This window comes from Vitis vinifera, chromosome 2, assembly GCF_030704535.1.
Source record: "Vitis vinifera cultivar Pinot Noir 40024 chromosome 2, ASM3070453v1".
Lineage (NCBI taxonomy): Eukaryota > Viridiplantae > Streptophyta > Magnoliopsida > Vitales > Vitaceae > Vitis > Vitis vinifera.
Genome location: NC_081806.1, coordinates 4,216,070 through 4,235,990, shown reverse-complemented (window position 1 = coordinate 4,235,990; position 19,921 = coordinate 4,216,070). Strand labels below are relative to the sequence as shown.

The window sequence follows — 19,921 nt, the reverse complement described above, 5'->3', positions numbered from 1 at the left end:
TTTAGTAAACTTTCATTAATTTATCAGTTTGCAGCTGCCCAAGATTTCTTTTTGAATTGGGGAGTTGAAAATGTTGCTTGGATTCTAAAAGGTTTTTGGAAAAAATAAATTTTGCAATTTGTTATGCTGAATTTAGAAAATCAGTTTGGATTTGGTGTTTATATTCAAATCTGAATTAGGTGGGAGTAGATATGTTGGTTTGCGGATTTTATAAACTTAAATTTTTTGAGCCGAAAAGATTCAATCCTAGTGAAGATATGCATGGAGTATAATGTAAAAATATACCCAACCAACAAAATGATATGCTAGGTTTGATACTCATTTTGTAAGAAGAAATATCAAATATGTCCAATACAAGATGTGTTCATCTCACTTGTTTTTTTAGTTTAAAAAATGGTTTTTTAAAATAGCTATCAACCTCTGTCCTGGTGTTGCTGTAGTTTCTTCCACAAATTGCATAAAACAAATGCAAAATCCCAATGGATGAGAAGCATAGTGGAACACATTGGTGAGCCAACCTTTATCTGCAACTCTAATACAATTATTTCCTCTCTCACTAGGTGGTCTTCCCCACTTCCAAGGCCTTTTTACTATCAACAACAGGATAATAAATTAGTCATGGTAGCATTAAAGAACTGATTCCCCATGAGAAACCACAATTATATGCTTTAGCACGATGCTAAATTTGGGTTGATCACGACTTAATCCGTTGAACAAAGGAACAAAATAGAAGCTTAATTTTTTAGATCTTTGCTATGTCCTCTTCCTTGTTTAGAGTAGAATACTATTCGTCAGAGATCATGAGAGTAACATAAATTCCTAGACACAAAATGAGCTTTTCAAGCACATCCTTGCTAAAATGGTTAGTGTGGTTTAGATTATGGTTATATTACATTGACATTCTTATGGCATATTGATTCAGATCCATTCATATGACATATTTGGTCATGTTATAAGTCCTTGGATTTTTTTAGTACTTAATTAAAGTGCCCCATACCTGTATAGTGCCCCTACCATGTTCGGATTGCATGGTGATCATGAACAATTTTCATAAATATAAAACATAAATCCTCCTGTTGTTATGGAGGATGGCTTTTATTTCATGCACCCTTTATTTCTTTTATAGTTCAATGGAATAGTTGTTTCTTGTAAAGGGAAAAAATAGTATTGTTTTGCTATTGCCTACTCTTTTTTCTGGACTCATGCTTGGTAAGGATTTTTATATTTGCTTTTATTCAAGTTGTTGAGTTTGTTGATGTTTGTTCATTGTCATAGGACTTCTAATGTTCACCATTTGCTGGATTGTAGGTAGGTTTTATGAAACACTGATTAGAAGTTCTCTAATAATTACAAATAGAAGGAAAAAAAAAATATGATAATTAAAATTGCATGATTGGTTGAAAAACATATATTTATCAAATAAATAAACAGCAGAGTTGTGGTGCTTCAAACCATGTTAACAAGAAAGGGGAACTTATTTTTATTTTTTATTTTTGTCTTTATATTGCAATATCATAAATCATTCATGCTTGGATTTTTACTTATCCCTTCATATTTTTCAATTTGTACCTTTACTTGGATTACTTGGTACCTTTATGTCTCTTTTGTATTTTTTCTCTCTATACTTCTAATCATTGTTTCATACTTGATACAACTGATTCATTCTTTAATACTACTAGTTGAATCTAGTTTTCAAATACCATTAGATATTTTTATTTTTTGAAAAATGAAAATTAATCATCAATGTTGATTGGTTTTTTGTATAGTAATGAATCAAAATGTTGAAACTAGTAAGGCAAATTGGGCTGACCCCACCCAAAGAAAACACTTTATTGATCTTTGTCTTCAAGAGGCAAATAAAGGCTTTAGATCAGGTAGAGGTATGTTGTTGTTGGATGGGAATGAGCGACTCATGATTCAAGAGTCTTGATAGAAACTATCCATAACCTACAACATAATTTTCTAATGCCCATCAGGTAAATATTTTATTTTCATTTTATTTAATATGATTTTGTATTTATTCATAATAATAATCAACTCATTTTTTTTTTCAGAAAAAAATATTATTTGATAGATGCAGCACACACACACACTCAAGGTTTTATGACACCATATCTTACGCTATTGGTTGAGTGATTTTCGTAGTGGTGGTAAAGTTGTAGGAAAAGAGGAGATATTCAACCAATGTCATGCAAGATTTAAAAATGTTATTGACTGTGCTTTTAGTGTTGTTAAGGTGTGTTTCCCAATATTGAAGAGAATGACACCTTATTCGGTTACTACTCAAATAAAAATTGTCATGACATGCTTCTCTATTCACAATTTTCTTCGACAAATCTTAGTTGTGGATATATATTTTTTTTAATATGACAATGAAGTGGAATTGAAAAGTGATAATACAAATCAAAATCAGAACTCAACTACATGCATTTTTTTTACAGCATCTGATCAAGAATTCATGCAACAATTTGTAGACCAAATTGCAAATGAACCCTTTCATTTATTGAATTAGTTTGTCATTTTTTGATTTTACTATTGTAAGAAATGTGATGTTTAGATATTAATATAAAATGTGATGTCTTTGGATATTTGAAAATATGTACTTGAATTGTTATATATTTTCTTTAATTTGATTAAGGTTTTATTGATACATTATTTTTTAAGATTATTAAGTTTTAATATTTGTTTTAATTATATATAAAAAATAAACATATCAATTATTTTTTGCAAGGATGATAATGATAAATTATTTATTATAATAATTTTATTATTTTGAACCTTTTAGAAATATGTTAAATTAAATTATTATTTTTTTAATATATAAAGATATTAAGATATTGGTTTTTAAAATCTAAAAAGTAAATAGCTTAATACTTAATAAAAATAAAATATTAAAAAAAATTGAATATTTAGCACTATTAATTACTATTTAGTATTAAGTTAAATATAAATTTTATTTAAAATTAAGTCAAAAGAAAAACAAACACATAGGACTACCTTCTTGGCCACCGATGCACAAGAGCTACAATTTTACACATGAATAGGAGCAGCGTACAGTGGCTGAGCCTTCTGTAAGGTGATGCCAAACTTTTCTTTCATTTTCATGTTCTCTGGCGACTGGCGTGACTCCATCTTCAAGCTTCCAATCAAAAGAGTGAATGAGTGAACCCAACATCAAGTGAATCATCCGAGTCGCTAATGGCAAAGAAAATAATCAAAAGGGTGTTTGAAAACTGCTAAACGGTTTGGAGAAGTAATCACTTCCTTTCCAAAACTAAATTAACACATAAAATACCAAAGAAGGATGCTGCGGTAGCCAACACTACTGGCTTTAAATCCCACACCAATTGCTTAAGCTTGTAACGTCCGACTTCTTGCCTACGATTTCCAAGATTTTGACTTTTGTGAACCTGTGGACACCACGTGAGGTCTCAAGTTTCTAAGGTATCGTATGCAACTTATTGAAGCGGATATAATCTCAAAACGAACTGTCCGTATTCCTATGAACAAGAGCAATGGTCCGTCTTTTTATGAACACGGGGCAAATCATCTCCTCATGAACACAAACAATGGTCCGTGTTCTTATCAATACGAACATTGATCCGTGTTCTTATGAACACGAACAGATAGCTATAATCAGTAATTTAATTAATTAACAATTTATATATGTAAATGATACTTTATTTTTATACATTTAAATTTTTTCCTCGTGACATTTTGCTTCTTCCTAATTTTTTCTTTCATTTTAATAAAATATTATAAATGTAATTTTCAATCGGTCCCCTTATATTAAATAAAATATATTTTAATCTTTTAAAAATAAAAAAGTAAAAAATTAATCATGATATTGTTAAATAGACCCTATTTCCTCTCTCAATAGTGGACTCATTAAAAAAAGAAAAGATAGGAAAAATAAAAAGATGAGATGGGAGGTGAAGCCTCAAGGCCCAGTGAATATTGTAGCCCACATCGTCAACTTTGATGCAGCACTAGATGAAGCAACGACCAACTTTGATGGCTTCTGTCAGCCCCTTAGCCATTTGATTCAGTCCCGGAGAAATAGGCCTCATGGGTAGGCCTTGCACCCATGAGAGCCTAAGCGAAAAGCAAGGAAAGCCTGGAGGTTTGGTGGTTCAAACCCCGGAGCTAAATATCGGGGATGCGTCAGACAACCTGAGAAGATTTGGGAGTATCTTGTCGAGTGTATCTTGCATGAAAGATGATTGACAGTTAAGGAGACTTGGTCGTCAGTATTGTCGGAGTTTGCTTTTTGATTGTGGGTGGAAATGGATCCGGCGAATCACGAGTATCTAACGAGCCAAGCTATCCGGGGAATCTGAATCGTTGGCCACGAATGTTCTCCGGATAAGCGTTACCGAAGGATCCGGACATGTCTGCCCGGGGAAGTTAAATCATCCTCCTCTCCCATCCGGCGTGAGATATCCGGAGAAGGTGGAACGTCGGCCGGACAGAATTCTGGATGTGAGATACCTGGAGAAGGTGGAACGTCGACCGGACATAATTCCAGATGTGAGATATCCGAGTGAAATGAGTGAAAATTTCCGTCCGGGTGGAATGAGAGATGCCACATGTTGCAAGTGGCCGTCTGCGTGTCCAAGGGAGAGGGAGCCACACGACACTTTTTAGGGAGGATCCCACAGTGGGTGGTTGTGCAAGCAGTTCAGGGCCGTTGCATAATTTAAAAGGGCTCTTGCAGCCTTGAGATGTTGGGGGGGGGGGGGGGGGGGGGGAAGGAGGAAAGTAGTCTCTGAATGATTGGGATGTAAGCATTGCTCTATGCCTCGCCATTTACATTTATAGTGATTAAGAGTGTGGGCAGGAATACGATGAAACCCAGTTGCTTCCAAGAGTGACTCCATTTTGTGGACCCAGCATGCAATGGTGGTGGAGGCTCAGATTCCTCCATGGCCATGCACTTGTTTAGAAAACCAACGAAATGATATAAACATGAGAAAGAAAAATGAGGAAGAAAACAATAATGGCCGTTCAAATCAGGTTAATGGTTGGTAGCAGGTCAGTTTACATTATTGAAAAGTTTTAAACGCTCATGCCTTGTGCTTTTTAACATTTTCAACGTGGAGATGATAGAATCTGAGTAATCATGATCAAATTTTCCTACTCTCTGGACATCATTTTTGTTTTTCATTTACCTAAAGCGTTTGTAAACCCACTGGCCTTTCGGGTCAAAGCACAAACCAGCCCGCATCTGAGCCCGCCCAGTTCGATCCTTTAGGGCCGAGCTTGGGTTGATTTTTTAAGGCCACTACCAACCCATGGCTGGACCAAGTGAGACCGAAGGATTAAAATAAAAAAATTATAAATATTATGCTTGAGATGGGAAAATTCCAGAAATAGTGTACAATCATAAGACTACTTTTATATTATTTTTATTTTCATATGTAATTATGTATATCAATTGACTGTTTTACCCCAAACCGAGGCTTAACTTGGGGTGGGCCGAGTCTTTGTCCAACCGATCCTAATAGAAGCTCTGAAAGTGAAGAGAGTAGAAAATTTCTTCTAATTAGAGAGCACGGAATTTGTTTTTTTCATTCGCATTCTCCATACGAGGAACAAATATTTATGAATGAAGATCGACTCTTCAATTGATAAATGTAAAGATAACCTCTGCTGCTATTCATGGAAGCATGCATATTTGATAGATTTACTTGTTTATTTAACACTATGACAGAACTGGACTGACATGTCTAGGTTATGACAACACAGCTTAAAACCCAGCAGAGCACCCAAAGAAACAGGAGATTACTTCAGCACACAAGATTAACAACTTCAAACCCGTACAGGTAGAGCTTGCAGGGGCTGAGCCTTTTGTAAACTAATGCCATATCTTTCTTCCATGTTCATGTTCTCCGGTGTCACCCCATCCTGAAGTTTCCAATCATAGGAGTGAATGAGCGAGGCCAGCATCAAGTGAACCATCCGGATTGCCAATGGCAGCCCAGGACGGATTCTCCTGCCAGCACCAAACGGAATCAGCTCAAAATTCTGGCCCTTCACGTCCATATGTCCAACCCCAAGAACCTCTCTGGCACAAATGAGTTGGGGTTCTCCCATGTGTTCGGGTCTCGACCTATAGCCCATGCGTTCACCAGCACCTGTGCATTCTTTGGGACTGTGAACCCTTCTATATCTGTGTCCTCTTCAACTCTGCGTGGGAGTAAAAATGGAACTGCTGGGTGCAATCGGAAGGTTTCTTTCACCACCGCTTGCACGTAAGGGAGTCGAGTGATGTCTGATTCTTTAACCTGTTTGTCTTGGCCGATGGTTTGCAGGAGTTCCATTCGGGATTTCAAAAGTTTTTCAGGGTTGTGTAGCAGCTCTGCTATTGCCCATTCCAATGTTCTCGAAGTTGTGTCAGTCCCCGCAACAAATAAGTCCTGTAACATAATCTCTGGGTGCCTTAATAGACCTGAATATAATGTTTATTTGGCCAACTGCTATTTGAATCATTAAAAACCAAACCAAATTCATAGCGGGAATATGAAGCAAGGAAGAAGAAAGAAATTTTAAATGGAGATAGAAGATACTAACCAATAACAAATGTTCCATATGACTTCTTTCAATCTCATTGCTGTTATCTTCACTTATGTTGAGAAGAACGTCTAACACATCACTGCTAGCTATTGAACCTTGAATTTTTCTTAGCTGTAACCGTTGCTTGATCATTCTATCAAAGATCTCAATCATCCTTCCAAAATAAACTGTCAAACGACGCCTTATACCTTGTGGATCAATCCGTCTGAGCACCGGAAAATAATCTACCAAGTTGGGTTTCCCAGCTTCCTCCATCACACCACGCACCAACTCTTTAAACTCTTGTGCAGTCTCAGAAATTGGATCAACAAGATCCACAGAAAATATGGCGTTGGATAACAAGTTGAGACTAGTTCTAAAAGCTTCTCGGCCTATATCTACAGGACCACCAGCTTGGCAGCTCTGTTCAACATTCGCAAGAAGCTCTTGCACTTTCTGGTGGCGGAGATGGGTGTTAGAGTCTAGTTTTTGAGAAGTGAATAAGTGCGAATTGCATGTCCTTCGAAGGGCTCTCCAAGTTGTTGAAACAGGTAGCCAGGCCATCGACAGTTGGTTGTGTTTTGCGGCTCGGATGGCATCAGGGATTGATCGGTTGCAGAAGGAGAGATCCTGCTTTTGGAGGACTTCTTTGGCCATGGGGGCAGAAGAGATGACTATTGTGGTTACATAGCCAAGTTTGAGAGTCATAATTGGGCCGTAAGTTTTTGCAAGGTTGGCGAGGGACTCATGGGGCCTGTTACCCAGGTTTAAGAGGTTTCCTATTATGGGAAGCGGAACTGGTCCCGGAGGAAGTTTGTAAGCAGTATGTTTGCTTCCTCTTCTGGCTGAAAACATGATGTAAATTGAAGTCCAAGCAGCAAGAAAACACAGCAGACAACTCAACAACTCCATATCTCTCTTCCTCTTTCGCTGTGGTCCCCAACAAGCAGTATCTCTCAACTTTTACGTTTTGATTTCTTGACTTCTATATACCAACGGGCAAGAATTTTCTTTGTTACTACGAACACATACCTGTTAAAACCCCGAAAAAAAAAGAAAAAGAGAAACCCAATTTATATTCGGATTGAGTTATTTAACTAATCAGTTGTTTATCAATGCTTTCATAAGATTAATTAAGAAGATTCATTTTTCATTTTCTATGTATCTTTTGCACAACTGATCATTTGAAAACAAAGAAATACCCATTAATTAAGTAAAATTCTACTTTCTCTCTTACTATCTACTAATTAACTTGACCGGTGATCATTGCTATTAGTGCTGGTATTATCAGTTCATACTAGTCAATTTTCCATTGCATCTTCTCAAGTGACAGAAACAACCATATACGCGAGTGATAGAAGATAAAAAGGCCTTGCATTGTACCCATTAGAAAGCAATACTCATTTTCTTTTACCACTGGCAATTCCCACTTGAAAGAGAAAGATATTTTGTAAATTGTAACCCAAAACGAAACCGTGGTTGGTGTGCAAACGAACCTAGGTCCGAGTCCTTTTGTTCCTCCATTCCAACTCCGAGTGAACCGTCTCCATCTCCAGCAGAATCACCCAAAAATCTACGAGGGAAAGAACCTGAAAATGCCACTAAATGATCAGCAGAAGAGCATTCGAATAGAGTGGAAGGAAATTAAAGGTATCCAAATAGCGGACCAAGCCCGACGAGTTCATTCTAAAGTTCTCACCTGTCACCTCGATCCCAAGGACGTGCTCAATAACAAGCAAGATGAAGACCCAATACGCAAAAGTAAATGATCAAACAATAACACAAAGCAGGAAGCAACAACTCCCTTTCTAAAACCAAATTATATAGGAAAAAAAAAATAGAGAAAGATAAAGTACCGGATACCGCCGAGACCAGCAGAGGGGCATCCGATCCCAGCCCCATTGCTGAAACTTATATAATAATTTTTTTTTCTGTCTTCCAAAAGTGGGCGGCTCAAACGTTTTAATCGCCTTACTGTTAAATCGGTTGATTCAATGAATTTTGTATCAAAGTTTCATGTCTAAAGTCTAACTATCACGTGATTTTGCTTTGTTAAACAGAAAAAAGGAAAACATCTCCGACTAATTTGATTGCTTTTTGAGAAAATAATGAAATCTTTTGAATGAATTTATTACTGGAGACGTGTTAGACTTTATTTGGTTGGAGCAAGCCGTACAGAGCAAGAAAATTTTGGGAACAGTATATGATATATGTCAGAGAAAGAAGAAAATATTTTGGGAAGAATAGAAGCGAGCTAGCCGTTGGATGCCAGAGAAAGAAGAATTTTTTCGGGAAATGGATTCTCACTTGAATTCAAGTGAAACATGTGCAAAACGACAACTATCTTTAATTCATAATTTCAAAATATTTATTATGTTATATATGTTTAGTTATTATTTATCTTTAATTAAAATAATAAAATTTTTATTATTTTCTCAACAAAAATATTTTCTATTTGAAATTAAACATTTAAAATTAAAATAAAATTGAATTTTTATTTGATTAGAAAATTACTAAAGAGCCTCTCTCTCCTCCCTCCACTTGGCAGCCTCAAGTCTCTAACTCTCTGTTCAACCGATCCTAATAGAAGCTCTCAAAGTTACGAGATAAGAGAGTTTCTTTGTTAGAGAGTATGGAATTTGCTTTGGGTTATGTGATTAAAAGTGTTAAAAATTCGAAGTTTGAAATTAACGATGCGTTTTTTTTTATATCTCATTTTAACTAAAATGTCTTGATATTTTATAGTAAAAATAATATTTTGTTTGAAAATTTATAAATAATAAAAAATATTTATATAAAAAATAAGTTACTTTAAAAAAAATAAAAAATAAAAATAAAATGATCATATCCGCAATTTAAAAATTATTTCATCTCTTTTGATCAAATATTTCATTTGTCCTTTCATTGACATCGGGCGTTCTCTGTGTTGGAACAAATATTTATGAACGTTGATTGACACTTCAATTGAAAAATACAAAGATAACCTATGCTGCTATGCATGGATGCATGCATATTTGATAGCCATTTAAGTGGAAATTAGAAAGACTTCCGAGTTTATTTAACACTATGACAGAACTGGACTGACATTTCTAGTTAATGATAACACAGCAGAGCACACCAAGAATCAGCACATTACTTCAGCACACAAAATCAACAACTTCAAACCCGTACAGGTAGAGCTTGCAGGGGCTGAGCCTTTTGTAAACTAATGCCATATCTTTCTTCCATGTTCATGTTTTCCGGTGTCACCCCATCTTCAAGTTTCCAATCATAGGAGTGAATGAGCGAGGCCAGCATCAAGTGAACCATCCGGATTGCCAATGGCAGCCCAGGACAGATTCTCCTGCCAGCACCAAACGGAATCAGCTCAAAATTCTGGCCCTTCACGTCCATGTCCAACCCCAAGAACCTCTCTGGCACAAATGAGTTGGGGTTCTCCCATGTGTTCGGGTCTCGACCTATAGCCCATGCGTTCACCAGCACCTGTGCGTTCTTTGGGACTGCGAACCCATCTATATCTGCGTCCCCTTCAACTCTGCGTGGGAGTAAAAATGGAACTGCTGGGTGCAATCGGAAGGTCTCTTTCACCACTGCTTGCAAGTATGGGAGTCGACTGATGTCTGATTCTTTTACCTGTTTGTCTTGGCCGATGGTTTGCAGGAGTTCCATTCGGGCTTTCAAAAGTGTTTCAGGGTTGTGTAGCAGCTCTGCCATTGCCCATTCCAATGTGCTCGAAGTTGTGTCAGTCCCCGCAGCAAATAAGTCCTGTAACATAGTCTCTGGATGTCTTAATAGGCCTGAATATAATGTTTATTTGGCCAACTGCTATTTGAATCATTAAAAACCAAACCAAATTCATAGCGGGAATATGAAGCAAGGAAGAAGAAAGAAATTTTAAATGGAGATAGAAGATACTAACCAATAACAAATGTTCCATATGACTTCTTTCAATCTCACTGCTGTTATCTTCACTGATGTTGAGAAGAACGTCTAACACATCACTGCTAGCTATTGAACCTTGATTTTTTCTTAGCTGTAACCGTTGCTTGATCATTCTATCAAAGATCTCAATCATCCTTCCAAAATAAATTGTCAAACGACGCCTTATACTTTGTGGATCAATCCGTCTGAGCACCGGAAAATAATCTACCAAGTTGGGTTTCCCAGCTTCCTCCATCACACCACGCACCAACTCTTTAAACTCTTGTGCAGTCTCAGAAATTGGATCAACAAGATCCACAGAAAATATGGTGTTGGATAACAAGTTGAGACTAGTTCTAAAAGCTTCTTGGCCTATATCTACAGGACCACCAGCTTGGCAGCTCTGTTCAACATTCGCAAGAAGCTCTTGCACTTTCTGGTGGCGGAGATGGGTGTTAGAGTCTAGTTTTTGAGGAGTGAATAAGTGCGAATTGCATGTCCTTCGAAGGGCTCTCCAAGTTGTTGAAACAGGTAGCCAGGCCATCGACAGTTGGTTGTGTTTTGCGGCTCGGATGGCATCAGGGATGGATCGGTTGCAGAAGGAGAGATCCTGCTTTTGGAGGACTTCTTTGGCCATGGGGGCAGAAGAGATGACTATTGTGGTTACATAGCCAAGTTTGAGAGTCATAATTGGGCCGTAAGTTTTTGCAAGATTGGCGAGGGACTCATGGGGTCTGTTACCCAGGTTTAAGAGGCTTCCTATTATGGGAAGCGGAACTGGTCCTGGAGGAAGTTTGTGAGCAGCATGCTTTCTTCCTCTTCTGGCTGAAAACATGATGTAAATTGAAGTCCAAGCAGCAAGAAAACACAGCAGACAACTCAACAACTCCATGTCTCTCTTCCTCTTTCTCTCTGGTTCCCAACAAGCAGTATCTCTCAACCTTTACGTTTTGATTTCTCAGCCTCTATATACCAACGGGCAGGAATTTCTTTGTTACTATGAATACACACCTGTTAAAACCGGGAAAAAAAAAATGGAGAAACCCAATTTATTTTCAAATGGAGTTATTTAAGTAATCAGTTACTTATCAATGTTTTCATAAAATTAATAAAGAAGATTCTTTTTTCATTTTTTATGTATCTTTTGCACAATTCATTTTCAAAACAAAGAAATACCCATAATTAATTAAGGAATATTCTACTTTCCTACTATCTATCAACTTTTGACCGGTGCCAATTGCTAGAAGTGCTGATATTATCAGTTCAGACAAGTCAATTTTCCATCGCATCTTATCAAGTGATAGAAGAAACAACAATATACGACAGTGATATTTTGTAAGAGAAATACCATTTTCTTTTACCACTTGCGATGCCCACTTGAGAGAGATATTTTGCAAACGAAAACGAAACCGTGGTTGGTGTGCAAACGAACCTAGGTCCGAGTCCTTTTGCTCCTCCATTCCAACTCTGGGCGAGCCGTCTCCATATTCATCTCCATCTCCAGCAGAATCACCCAAAAATCCACGAGGGAAAGAACCTGAAAATGCCCCTAAATGTTCAACAGAAGAGCTTCAAAATAGAGTGGAAGGAAATTAAAGGTATCCAAACGGCGGACCAAGCCCTACTAGGTCATTCTAACGCTTTCACCTGTCACCTCCAAAGGACGCGCGAGCTTAATAACCCGCAAGATGAAGACCCAATACTCAAAGTAAATGATCAAAGAAAAGAAAAATGAAGGAAGCCAAACAACGACTCGCTTTCCAAAACCAAATTGTGCCCAAGAAGACCAAGTCTCACTTTCTTTTGCTAGTCTACTTTGGAGATAGCCGCCTATATGCCCACTACAACACGAAGACATTATAGTCCCCCTATCCTGCACTTCATATAATATCTTTTTTGTCGTCTAAAAGAGGGCGTCTCAATCGATCCTTTTAAATTTTTAATTGTCTATACTGTAAAATCGGTTGATTCAGTGAATTTTGTATAAAAGTTTCATGTCCAAAGTCTAACTATTGCTCGACTTTCCTTTCTTTAAACAGAAAAAAGCAAAACATCTCCTACTAATTTGACTCTTTTTAAAAAAAAAAACAAAAAGAAAAATATTTTGAATGATAGTAACTTAAACGTTACGCATGTATTTGTTTCCATAGATGATGTGTTGATTTATTGTCTTTTTTTTTGTCTTTCATGCTGTACTTATTAGTGGAGACGTGCTAGACTTTGTGTGGTTCTTTGCTATCTTTGATGGATGAATGTATGGATTTTAGTCATTCACTCATTGCTAACGCGAGCAAGCCGAACAGTGCCAGAGAACAAAGAAAAAAAAAAAATTCCCACCTGCAAGGATTTGAACCGGAGATCAGGAGATGACATGGGTACCCCTCAGCTACACACTTTTTAATGGCTAATATAGCAAATAAAAAAAAATATTATTTTCTAAAAAACTTTATAATATTAAATAAAAACCATATAATATTTTTAAAATTAGAAATTTATTTAAAATTAAACAAATGAATTTTTTTTTCTTTTTTTTTTTCAATATATTCACATTTAAATATTAATATACATATTTCATTTAATAAAATTTAAAATATTAATACTTTTATACTTATACATGATTTATTTTGATAATATAAAATATTAAAAATAAATATTATTCATTTTTAATTTATTTATATATATATTTAAAAATTTTATAATTATTTTTAATTTTAATAATATATAAATTATAAATTTATTATATTACTGGATCAACTGTAGTTCGAATATTAAATCGTGGACTAATAATTTTTTCAGTTATGATTAGTTTAGTTTTTACTATTTTTTTATATTTTAATCCGTAATTTAAAAATATTCATTATGTTATATATGTTTAGATATTATTTATATTTAATTAAAATATATAAAATTTTAATGATTTTCTAAAAAAAAATTCTTTTTTCTTTTTCAAAATTTTGTGTCAAAACTTAGTTTTTTTCAATAATTTTTGTAGTTAACACACTACACTCCAATTGGCACTAAAGTTTTTTACTTTTAATTTATATTATTTTATTTTTATTTTTTAAATATATTTATCACTTTAATTTTTTATTTTAAAAATTTACAGAAAAAATTCCATTCACTTCCACTTCCATTTTGAAAATTTTAAGCCAAATACCGACCCATGGCTGGGCCAAGTGAGACCAGAGGATTAAAATGAAAAATTATAAATATTATACTTGATATACGGGAAAAATACTAGACATGGATTGAAAATTTGATATACAAACCATCAAACCTACTTTTATATTATTTTTATTTTCAAATGTCTTAGCCCTAACCGAGGCTTAACTTAGGGTGGCCCGAGCCTACCAGCCCATCCATGAATGGTTGAAGTCTAGTATGACCCATTTGTATGTCATAAGAGAATGAGTCAATTATAATTTATAATACTGCAAATTCTACTATTAATTGGTTTAATTTTTTAGTTTAAAAATAGAATTCAACACATCAAACATTATTTGATTTAAAGTTTATTAACATAAAGCGAAATTTCGAAAAAATATAATTGTGTGTTTTTCAACCTTAATAAATGTTGATAGTAATTGAGTTGATTTTTGAGCTTCATGCTGCTTGTTTTAAAATTTCTTAGATTCATTGTGAACCCTGGCTGACATGGGTTCACTTTTTGGTTTTTATTTTTTGATATTTGGTTTTGATTTGAAAATAATTATTTAAAATTGATTTTTTATTTGATTTGAAAATTACTAGAGAGCCTCTCTCTCCTCCCTCCACTTGGGCAGCCTCAAGTCTCTGTTAACAAAAAAGAAAAAAAGAAAAAAAAACCAAAGGTTCAACCTTCTGTCCAACCGATCATAATAGAAGCTCTGAAAGTGAAGAGATATGAGAGTAGATGGAGAGTTTCTTTTTAGAGAGCACGGAATTTGTTTTTTCATTGGCATTCTCCATACGAGGAACAAACATTTATGAACGAAGATTGACACTTCAATTGAAAAATATAAAGATAACCTCTGCTGCTATGAATGGAAGCATGCATATTTGATAGCCATTTAGATTGGAAATTTGAAAGATTTACTTGTTTATTTAACACGAACTGGACTGACATGTCTAGTTAATGACAACACAGCCTGAAACCCAGGAGAGCACTGAAAGAATCAGGACATTACTTCAGCACACAAGATCAACAACTTCAAACCCGTACAGGTAGAGCTTGCAGGGGCTGAGCCTTCTGTAAGGAAAGTCCAAAACTTTCTTCCATGTTCATGTTTTCCGGTGTCACCCCATCTTCAAGTTTCCAATCATAGGAGTGAATGAGCGAGGCCAGCATCAAGTGAACCATCCGGATTGCCAATGGCAGCCCAGGACAGATTCTCCTGCCAGCACCAAACGGAATCAGCTCAAAATTCTGGCCCTTCACGTCCATGTCCAACCCCAAGAACCTCTCTGGCACAAATGAGTTGGGGTTCTCCCATGTGTTCGGGTCTCGACCTATAGCCCATGCGTTCACCAGCACCTGTGCGTTCTTTGGGACTGTGAACCCTTGTATATCTGTGTCCTCTTCAACTCTGCGTGGGAGTAAAAATGGAACTGCTGGGTGCAATCGGAAGGTTTCTTTCACCACCGCTTGCACGTAAGGGAGTCGAGTGATGTCTGATTCTTTAACCTGTTTGTCTTGGCCGATGGTTTGCAGGAGTTCCATTCGGGCTTTCAAAAGTTTTTCAGGGTTGTATAGCAGCTCTGCTGTTGATACCTCGCGCTCCTGGTGTTCCACGTAGTTGTCAAATGGATGGATGCGCGACCTCAACCAAAATAGGTTCTTGATTCAGTCGTTGTACCTGCAAAAAGGGCATCCGGATGCACCCTCCGATGGTTTTGTTAGCCATGGTTTGGGAGAGAGATAAATCAGTTGGCCTTTTATTAGGTATACTCAGTTTACCTTCCTCTTTGTGTGAAGGTTGATATATATAGTTTCAGGAGCACTGTTCTTCTCATTAATGGTGGGGAGATATTTTATGTTGTCATGATGACATTAGATGGCAGCATGACCATCATCACCCTACGGGCGGCTGACAGGGATCGTGGCAGGTGATGCGGCTGTCAGAGATCGTGGGAAGTGATCATGTGGAATGATCGTAGGAAGTGACTTGTTGTCACTTCATCCTGTCCTCTCACCCTGCAGGTGGCGGAACGTGAGCCATGACAGGCTGTTGTGGTAACGTGTGAGACTTGCTTACTTCAGTCAATAATTCGGACCATTGTATCCGGATTGCATATGTTGATCATCCGGATGTATTGTGTAAGCCGTCCGGATGATACGTTTATAAATGTCGTTTAATCTTCCTTGAGGTAGTTCGGAAAAGCGTGTCATGTGTGCTTTATAGGAAGATCCGGATAAGGGTGATTCGGATGACAATTAGTGTCATGTATCACTGTAAGATGCGTGTCACGTGTCACTGCAAAATGCGTGCCACATGTTCTCGGAGGGAGGGGTCCCCACATCTGCCATTGCCCATTCCAATGTGCTCGAAGTTGTGTCAGTCCCCGCAACAAATAAGTCCTGTAACATAGTCTCTGAGTGCCTTAATAGGCCTGAATATAGTGTTTATTTGGCCAACTGCTATTTGAATCATTAAAAACCAAACCAAATTCATAGCGGAATATGGAGCAAGGAAGAAGAAAGAAAATTTTGATAGATATAGAAGATACTAACCAATAACAAATGTTCCATATGACTTCTTTCAATCTCATTGCTGTTATCTTCACTGATGTTGAGAAGAATGTCTAACACATCACTGCTAGCTATTGAACCTTGCATTTTTCTTAACCGTAACCGTCGCTTGATCATTCTATCAAAGATCTCAATCATCCTTCCAAAATAAATTGTCAAACCACGCCTTATACCTTGTGGATCAATCTGTCTGAGCACTGGAAAATAATCTACCAAGTTGGGTTTCCCAGCTTCCTCCATCACACCACGCACCAACTCTTTAAACTCTTGTGCAGTCTCAGAAATTGGATCAACAAGATCCACAGAAAATATGGCGTTGGATAACAAGTTGAGACTAGTTCTAAAAGCTTCTCGGCCTATATCTACAGGACCACCAGCTTGGCATCTCTGTTCAACATTCGCAAGAAGCTCTTGCACTTTCTGTTCAACATAGTCTCTGTTCAACAAGTTGATAAGACCATTTGAATATAATAGATCTTTTCCTTCTACTTTAGATTTATAGTTGAATTTGCAGTTATTACTTTAGAGTCGTCATTATTGACATTTTCTTTGTTATCGCTTTTTTATCATGATTTTATTGTATTTTGCATATTCTGACAACTTTAATCATTGAGATTTTCCAAAAGCCTATGTTATGGTTGAAATAAGAAGATGGTCTAGTAATGTTTTGGTCAACTTGGTTATAAAGTTTTCTTCTTCAAAAGTTATAATAAGCTTTGGAAGTATTATAAATTCTAAAGGTTGATTTTTCCAAATGAACATGATTTTTGTTTTACTAATAAGATAAAATAATTTATTTTTGATTGGTCTAAGTTCATATATTTGAAAGGGTTTATATCTATTATAAAATTCAAAAAAATCATTAGGATGAGTCATTTCCCATTTTGGTCTTTGTTATAGAATTAATGGTTCTTTTTCATGTTTTACATATACATGATGGTAGGTGGGTACCACTAATTTTTTAATTTGAAATAAAGGTGATATCAAAAGACGTTACATTATATTAGAATTTTTATTTTCATTGAAATATTTATGACACAATTTTTAGTATAAATAACATCACATTCTATTCATATAATCCACAAGGACATGAAAGTATTGTTTATGGTTTGCTTTCTTTATCTAATTTAATTTACCAAAATCCACTTTTACAATCTAACTAAAAAAAATATTTACAACCTTGAATAAAATTAATTGAAGAGTCTTTATTTGGTATTTTATAAGCATCATCATTATTTAATATTTTATAATTAATTATTACCTTAGTTTTTACTTGTTTTTCTTCATTATAATTTTTAACTAAAAAGACTAATGATTTATGAGAATTAAAACATTGTCTAATGAGATTATTTTGTAATAATTCTTCTATTTGGGTTTTAAACTCTTTTGTGTCAATGAGATTAGATGTTATGTCTATTGTTTTTATTCTCGAATATGGGTTTTTGATTGGTATTTTAAAAATTGTTTTAATTCCAGTCTAATATTCTTTAGGGTTTTCACCAATGATTTTCATATTTTCTATATGAGATAAAAGTGTTTTTTTTTTCTTTTTAATTTAGTTGTTGTAAATAACTTTTTATTATACTATCTTCTTGTTTTTCCATTTTATTGATTTGATGAGAGATTAAATTATAAGATTTGGTCAATGTATTTTCTATATTTGTATAAACAATTATTGTGGTTTAGGATTAAAATTAACTTGGTTATTTTGTATCATTATGTTTTCAAATAAAGAATGAATAAAATTCAATCCTAAAATAAAATGATATAAACTTACTATAGTTACAAGATAGGTTTTATGGCAATACTAAGATTATATTATCAATTATAATTAGTATATTCAATATATACTTAGTTATCGTTAGTTTTTCTTGGTTATAGAATTAATTCTTCTGGTTAAGTTAATGTTTATTGGTCTTTTTGAGGTATTAAGGTTTTAAATTAAATATTTTTACTAACTCCAATATATAACATAACATCTATTTTTAATTCTAAGGTTTTTAGTTTAATCGTTGTTAGAAATATAATAGACTTAACTTATTTTTCATATAATCTGTTCTTTTATTTGTATGGTTGTATCTACAAGATTTATTAGTTCTTCTATTTTTTTGAGTTTGAATCATTTTTGTTAATTCCTTCATAGGGGCGTTCTTCTTTGTTATTATCTCTAAATCTTTCCAAAAAGTATAAGGGTTTATTTCACTTTGTTAAAGTTGTATAAGGTTTTTTAAAATTAAAGGAGTTTTCTTAGGTTAATTTTTTTTTTCTATAACCAGATAAATTTCATCATCTTCAGTTTCACTATCATAATCATCTAAATTTTACGTAGTTAAATTTCCATTTTCAAAATCTAATTCACTAATAAGTTCTTCCTCACTATTTATTTGGTATTCTTTTATTATGTTATTTTTTACTTAAAATTTTCTACTTTGTTCTGTTGGTAGTTTTTTAATTTCAATATATTTTGGTCTTATCTAATCTTCTTGGTCACACGAATAACATTTATATTTTCTTTTTCTCTCTTTGTTTATTTTTCTTTTTAGTTTAAAACTTTCTATGTTTTTTTATATCTTATTGGAAATATTGTTTTTTTTGTAATAAGTTTTTAACTTTCTTCTAAAAAATTTATTGTTTTTCTTGGTTTTTTGTAAAGTTATATTCTCTACATCTTATATCTAAATTTTTTCTTATATGCAATTCTCTACAAAGTTATTGATTTATATCTTATTTCTTATATGCATTCTTTTTCAAATCATTTTTTTTTTTTTACAAATGCTATTTTAGATCATATAGAATGAGAGTTTTTATATTCAACGGTTAAAAATTCATTCCATAATCTATGTCTTAGAGGTACTCCTTGTATTTTTAATATATATTTGTTTAAATATTCATGTATTTTATCTACTCTATCAAGAATAGTATATTTCCTAAATTTTTATTCATATTATTTTATATAAGACATATTACATAATTTCAAATGTTCTAATTTATGGAAATATATCACGGGTTCATTTACATCATCTTGAGTTGTTCATAAAAAGTATAATTTTATTAAATTTATAAGCATGAGTACACTAAAATTAGTTCTAACTTCCATATTAATTGTTCTAGAATCGTTTCCATTTTTTCTTCAATTTTTGGTTGAATAATAAATTAATAAATTAATTTATTGTCTCTATATCTATGAGGGTTTTTTTTTTTTTTTTTTTTATCATATTGGTTTTATAAAGTAGTTTAACTATATGTGTAATTTTTACACATTATGCCAACAAAATTTTCATGGTCTATTTGTTTTATTAATAATGTTGGATCACTACATTCTTCTTGCATGTATTATGTTAATTAGTTCTAAATTTTTATATAAGTTTTCTATTGTTCCTATATTTAACAAAAAAAAAAAAAATGTCTTCAATTGTGGTTATATTTGGTTCTTGAAAGTACTAAGAAAAAAATATATTAAAGAAAATGATTTTCTTATATTTGATTTTACTATGAAAAATATGAAAGAAAATCAAATATAATAAAAATTAATAAGAAATTTAAATATTTTTAAATTATTTAATCTTTACATAAAAAAAGTTAAATAAGTGAAATGAGTTTAAGATAGAATATAAAAATAACTTATTGATATTAAATTTATTTTTTATTTCTTATTTACTTTTTTTTTCTTTCTATTTTTCTTCGTATTTTCTTTCAAACTTTCTACCAACCAAACAT

The 19,921-nt window shown here is 34.0% G+C and overlaps 2 protein-coding genes, 1 long non-coding RNA gene and 1 pseudogene across 6 annotated transcripts; all 4 read right to left on the bottom strand.

The window, feature by feature from the left end:
• Nucleotides 1-5,627: 5,627 nt before the first annotated feature.
• LOC100251344 (geraniol 8-hydroxylase-like) lies at nt 5,628-7,562 on the bottom strand (annotated as a pseudogene).
• A 277-nt stretch (nt 7,563-7,839) lies between these two features.
• On the bottom strand, nt 7,840-8,565 carry LOC109121852 (uncharacterized). The gene is made up of 2 exons (XR_002029127.2): nt 8,255-8,565; nt 7,840-8,144 (listed from the first exon to the last, which is right to left on the bottom strand). It is a non-coding gene; the product is annotated as an uncharacterized LOC109121852 (long non-coding RNA).
• Nucleotides 8,566-9,545: 980 nt separating this feature from the next.
• On the bottom strand, nt 9,546-12,375 carry GFH2 (ripening-related P-450 enzyme-like). Of its 4 annotated transcripts, none has more exons than XM_010659734.3 (4): nt 12,124-12,375; nt 11,825-12,013; nt 10,475-11,487; nt 9,546-10,320 (listed from the first exon to the last, which is right to left on the bottom strand). In XM_010659734.3, exons 3-4 carry the CDS (start codon nt 11,366-11,368, stop codon nt 9,715-9,717), a joined length of 1,500 nt encoding a protein of 499 aa, XP_010658036.1. In that variant the 5' UTR covers nt 11,369-11,487; nt 11,825-12,013; nt 12,124-12,375; the 3' UTR covers nt 9,546-9,714.
• Nucleotides 12,376-14,495: 2,120 nt separating this feature from the next.
• Nucleotides 14,496-16,739, bottom strand: LOC109124258 (geraniol 8-hydroxylase-like). The gene is made up of 4 exons (XM_019226219.1): nt 16,726-16,739; nt 16,187-16,640; nt 15,974-16,033; nt 14,496-15,211 (listed from the first exon to the last, which is right to left on the bottom strand). The coding sequence occupies exons 1-4, from the start codon at nt 16,737-16,739 to the stop codon at nt 14,666-14,668; spliced, it is 1,074 nt and encodes a 357-aa protein (XP_019081764.1). The 3' UTR covers nt 14,496-14,665.
• Nucleotides 16,740-19,921: the final 3,182 nt, after the last annotated feature.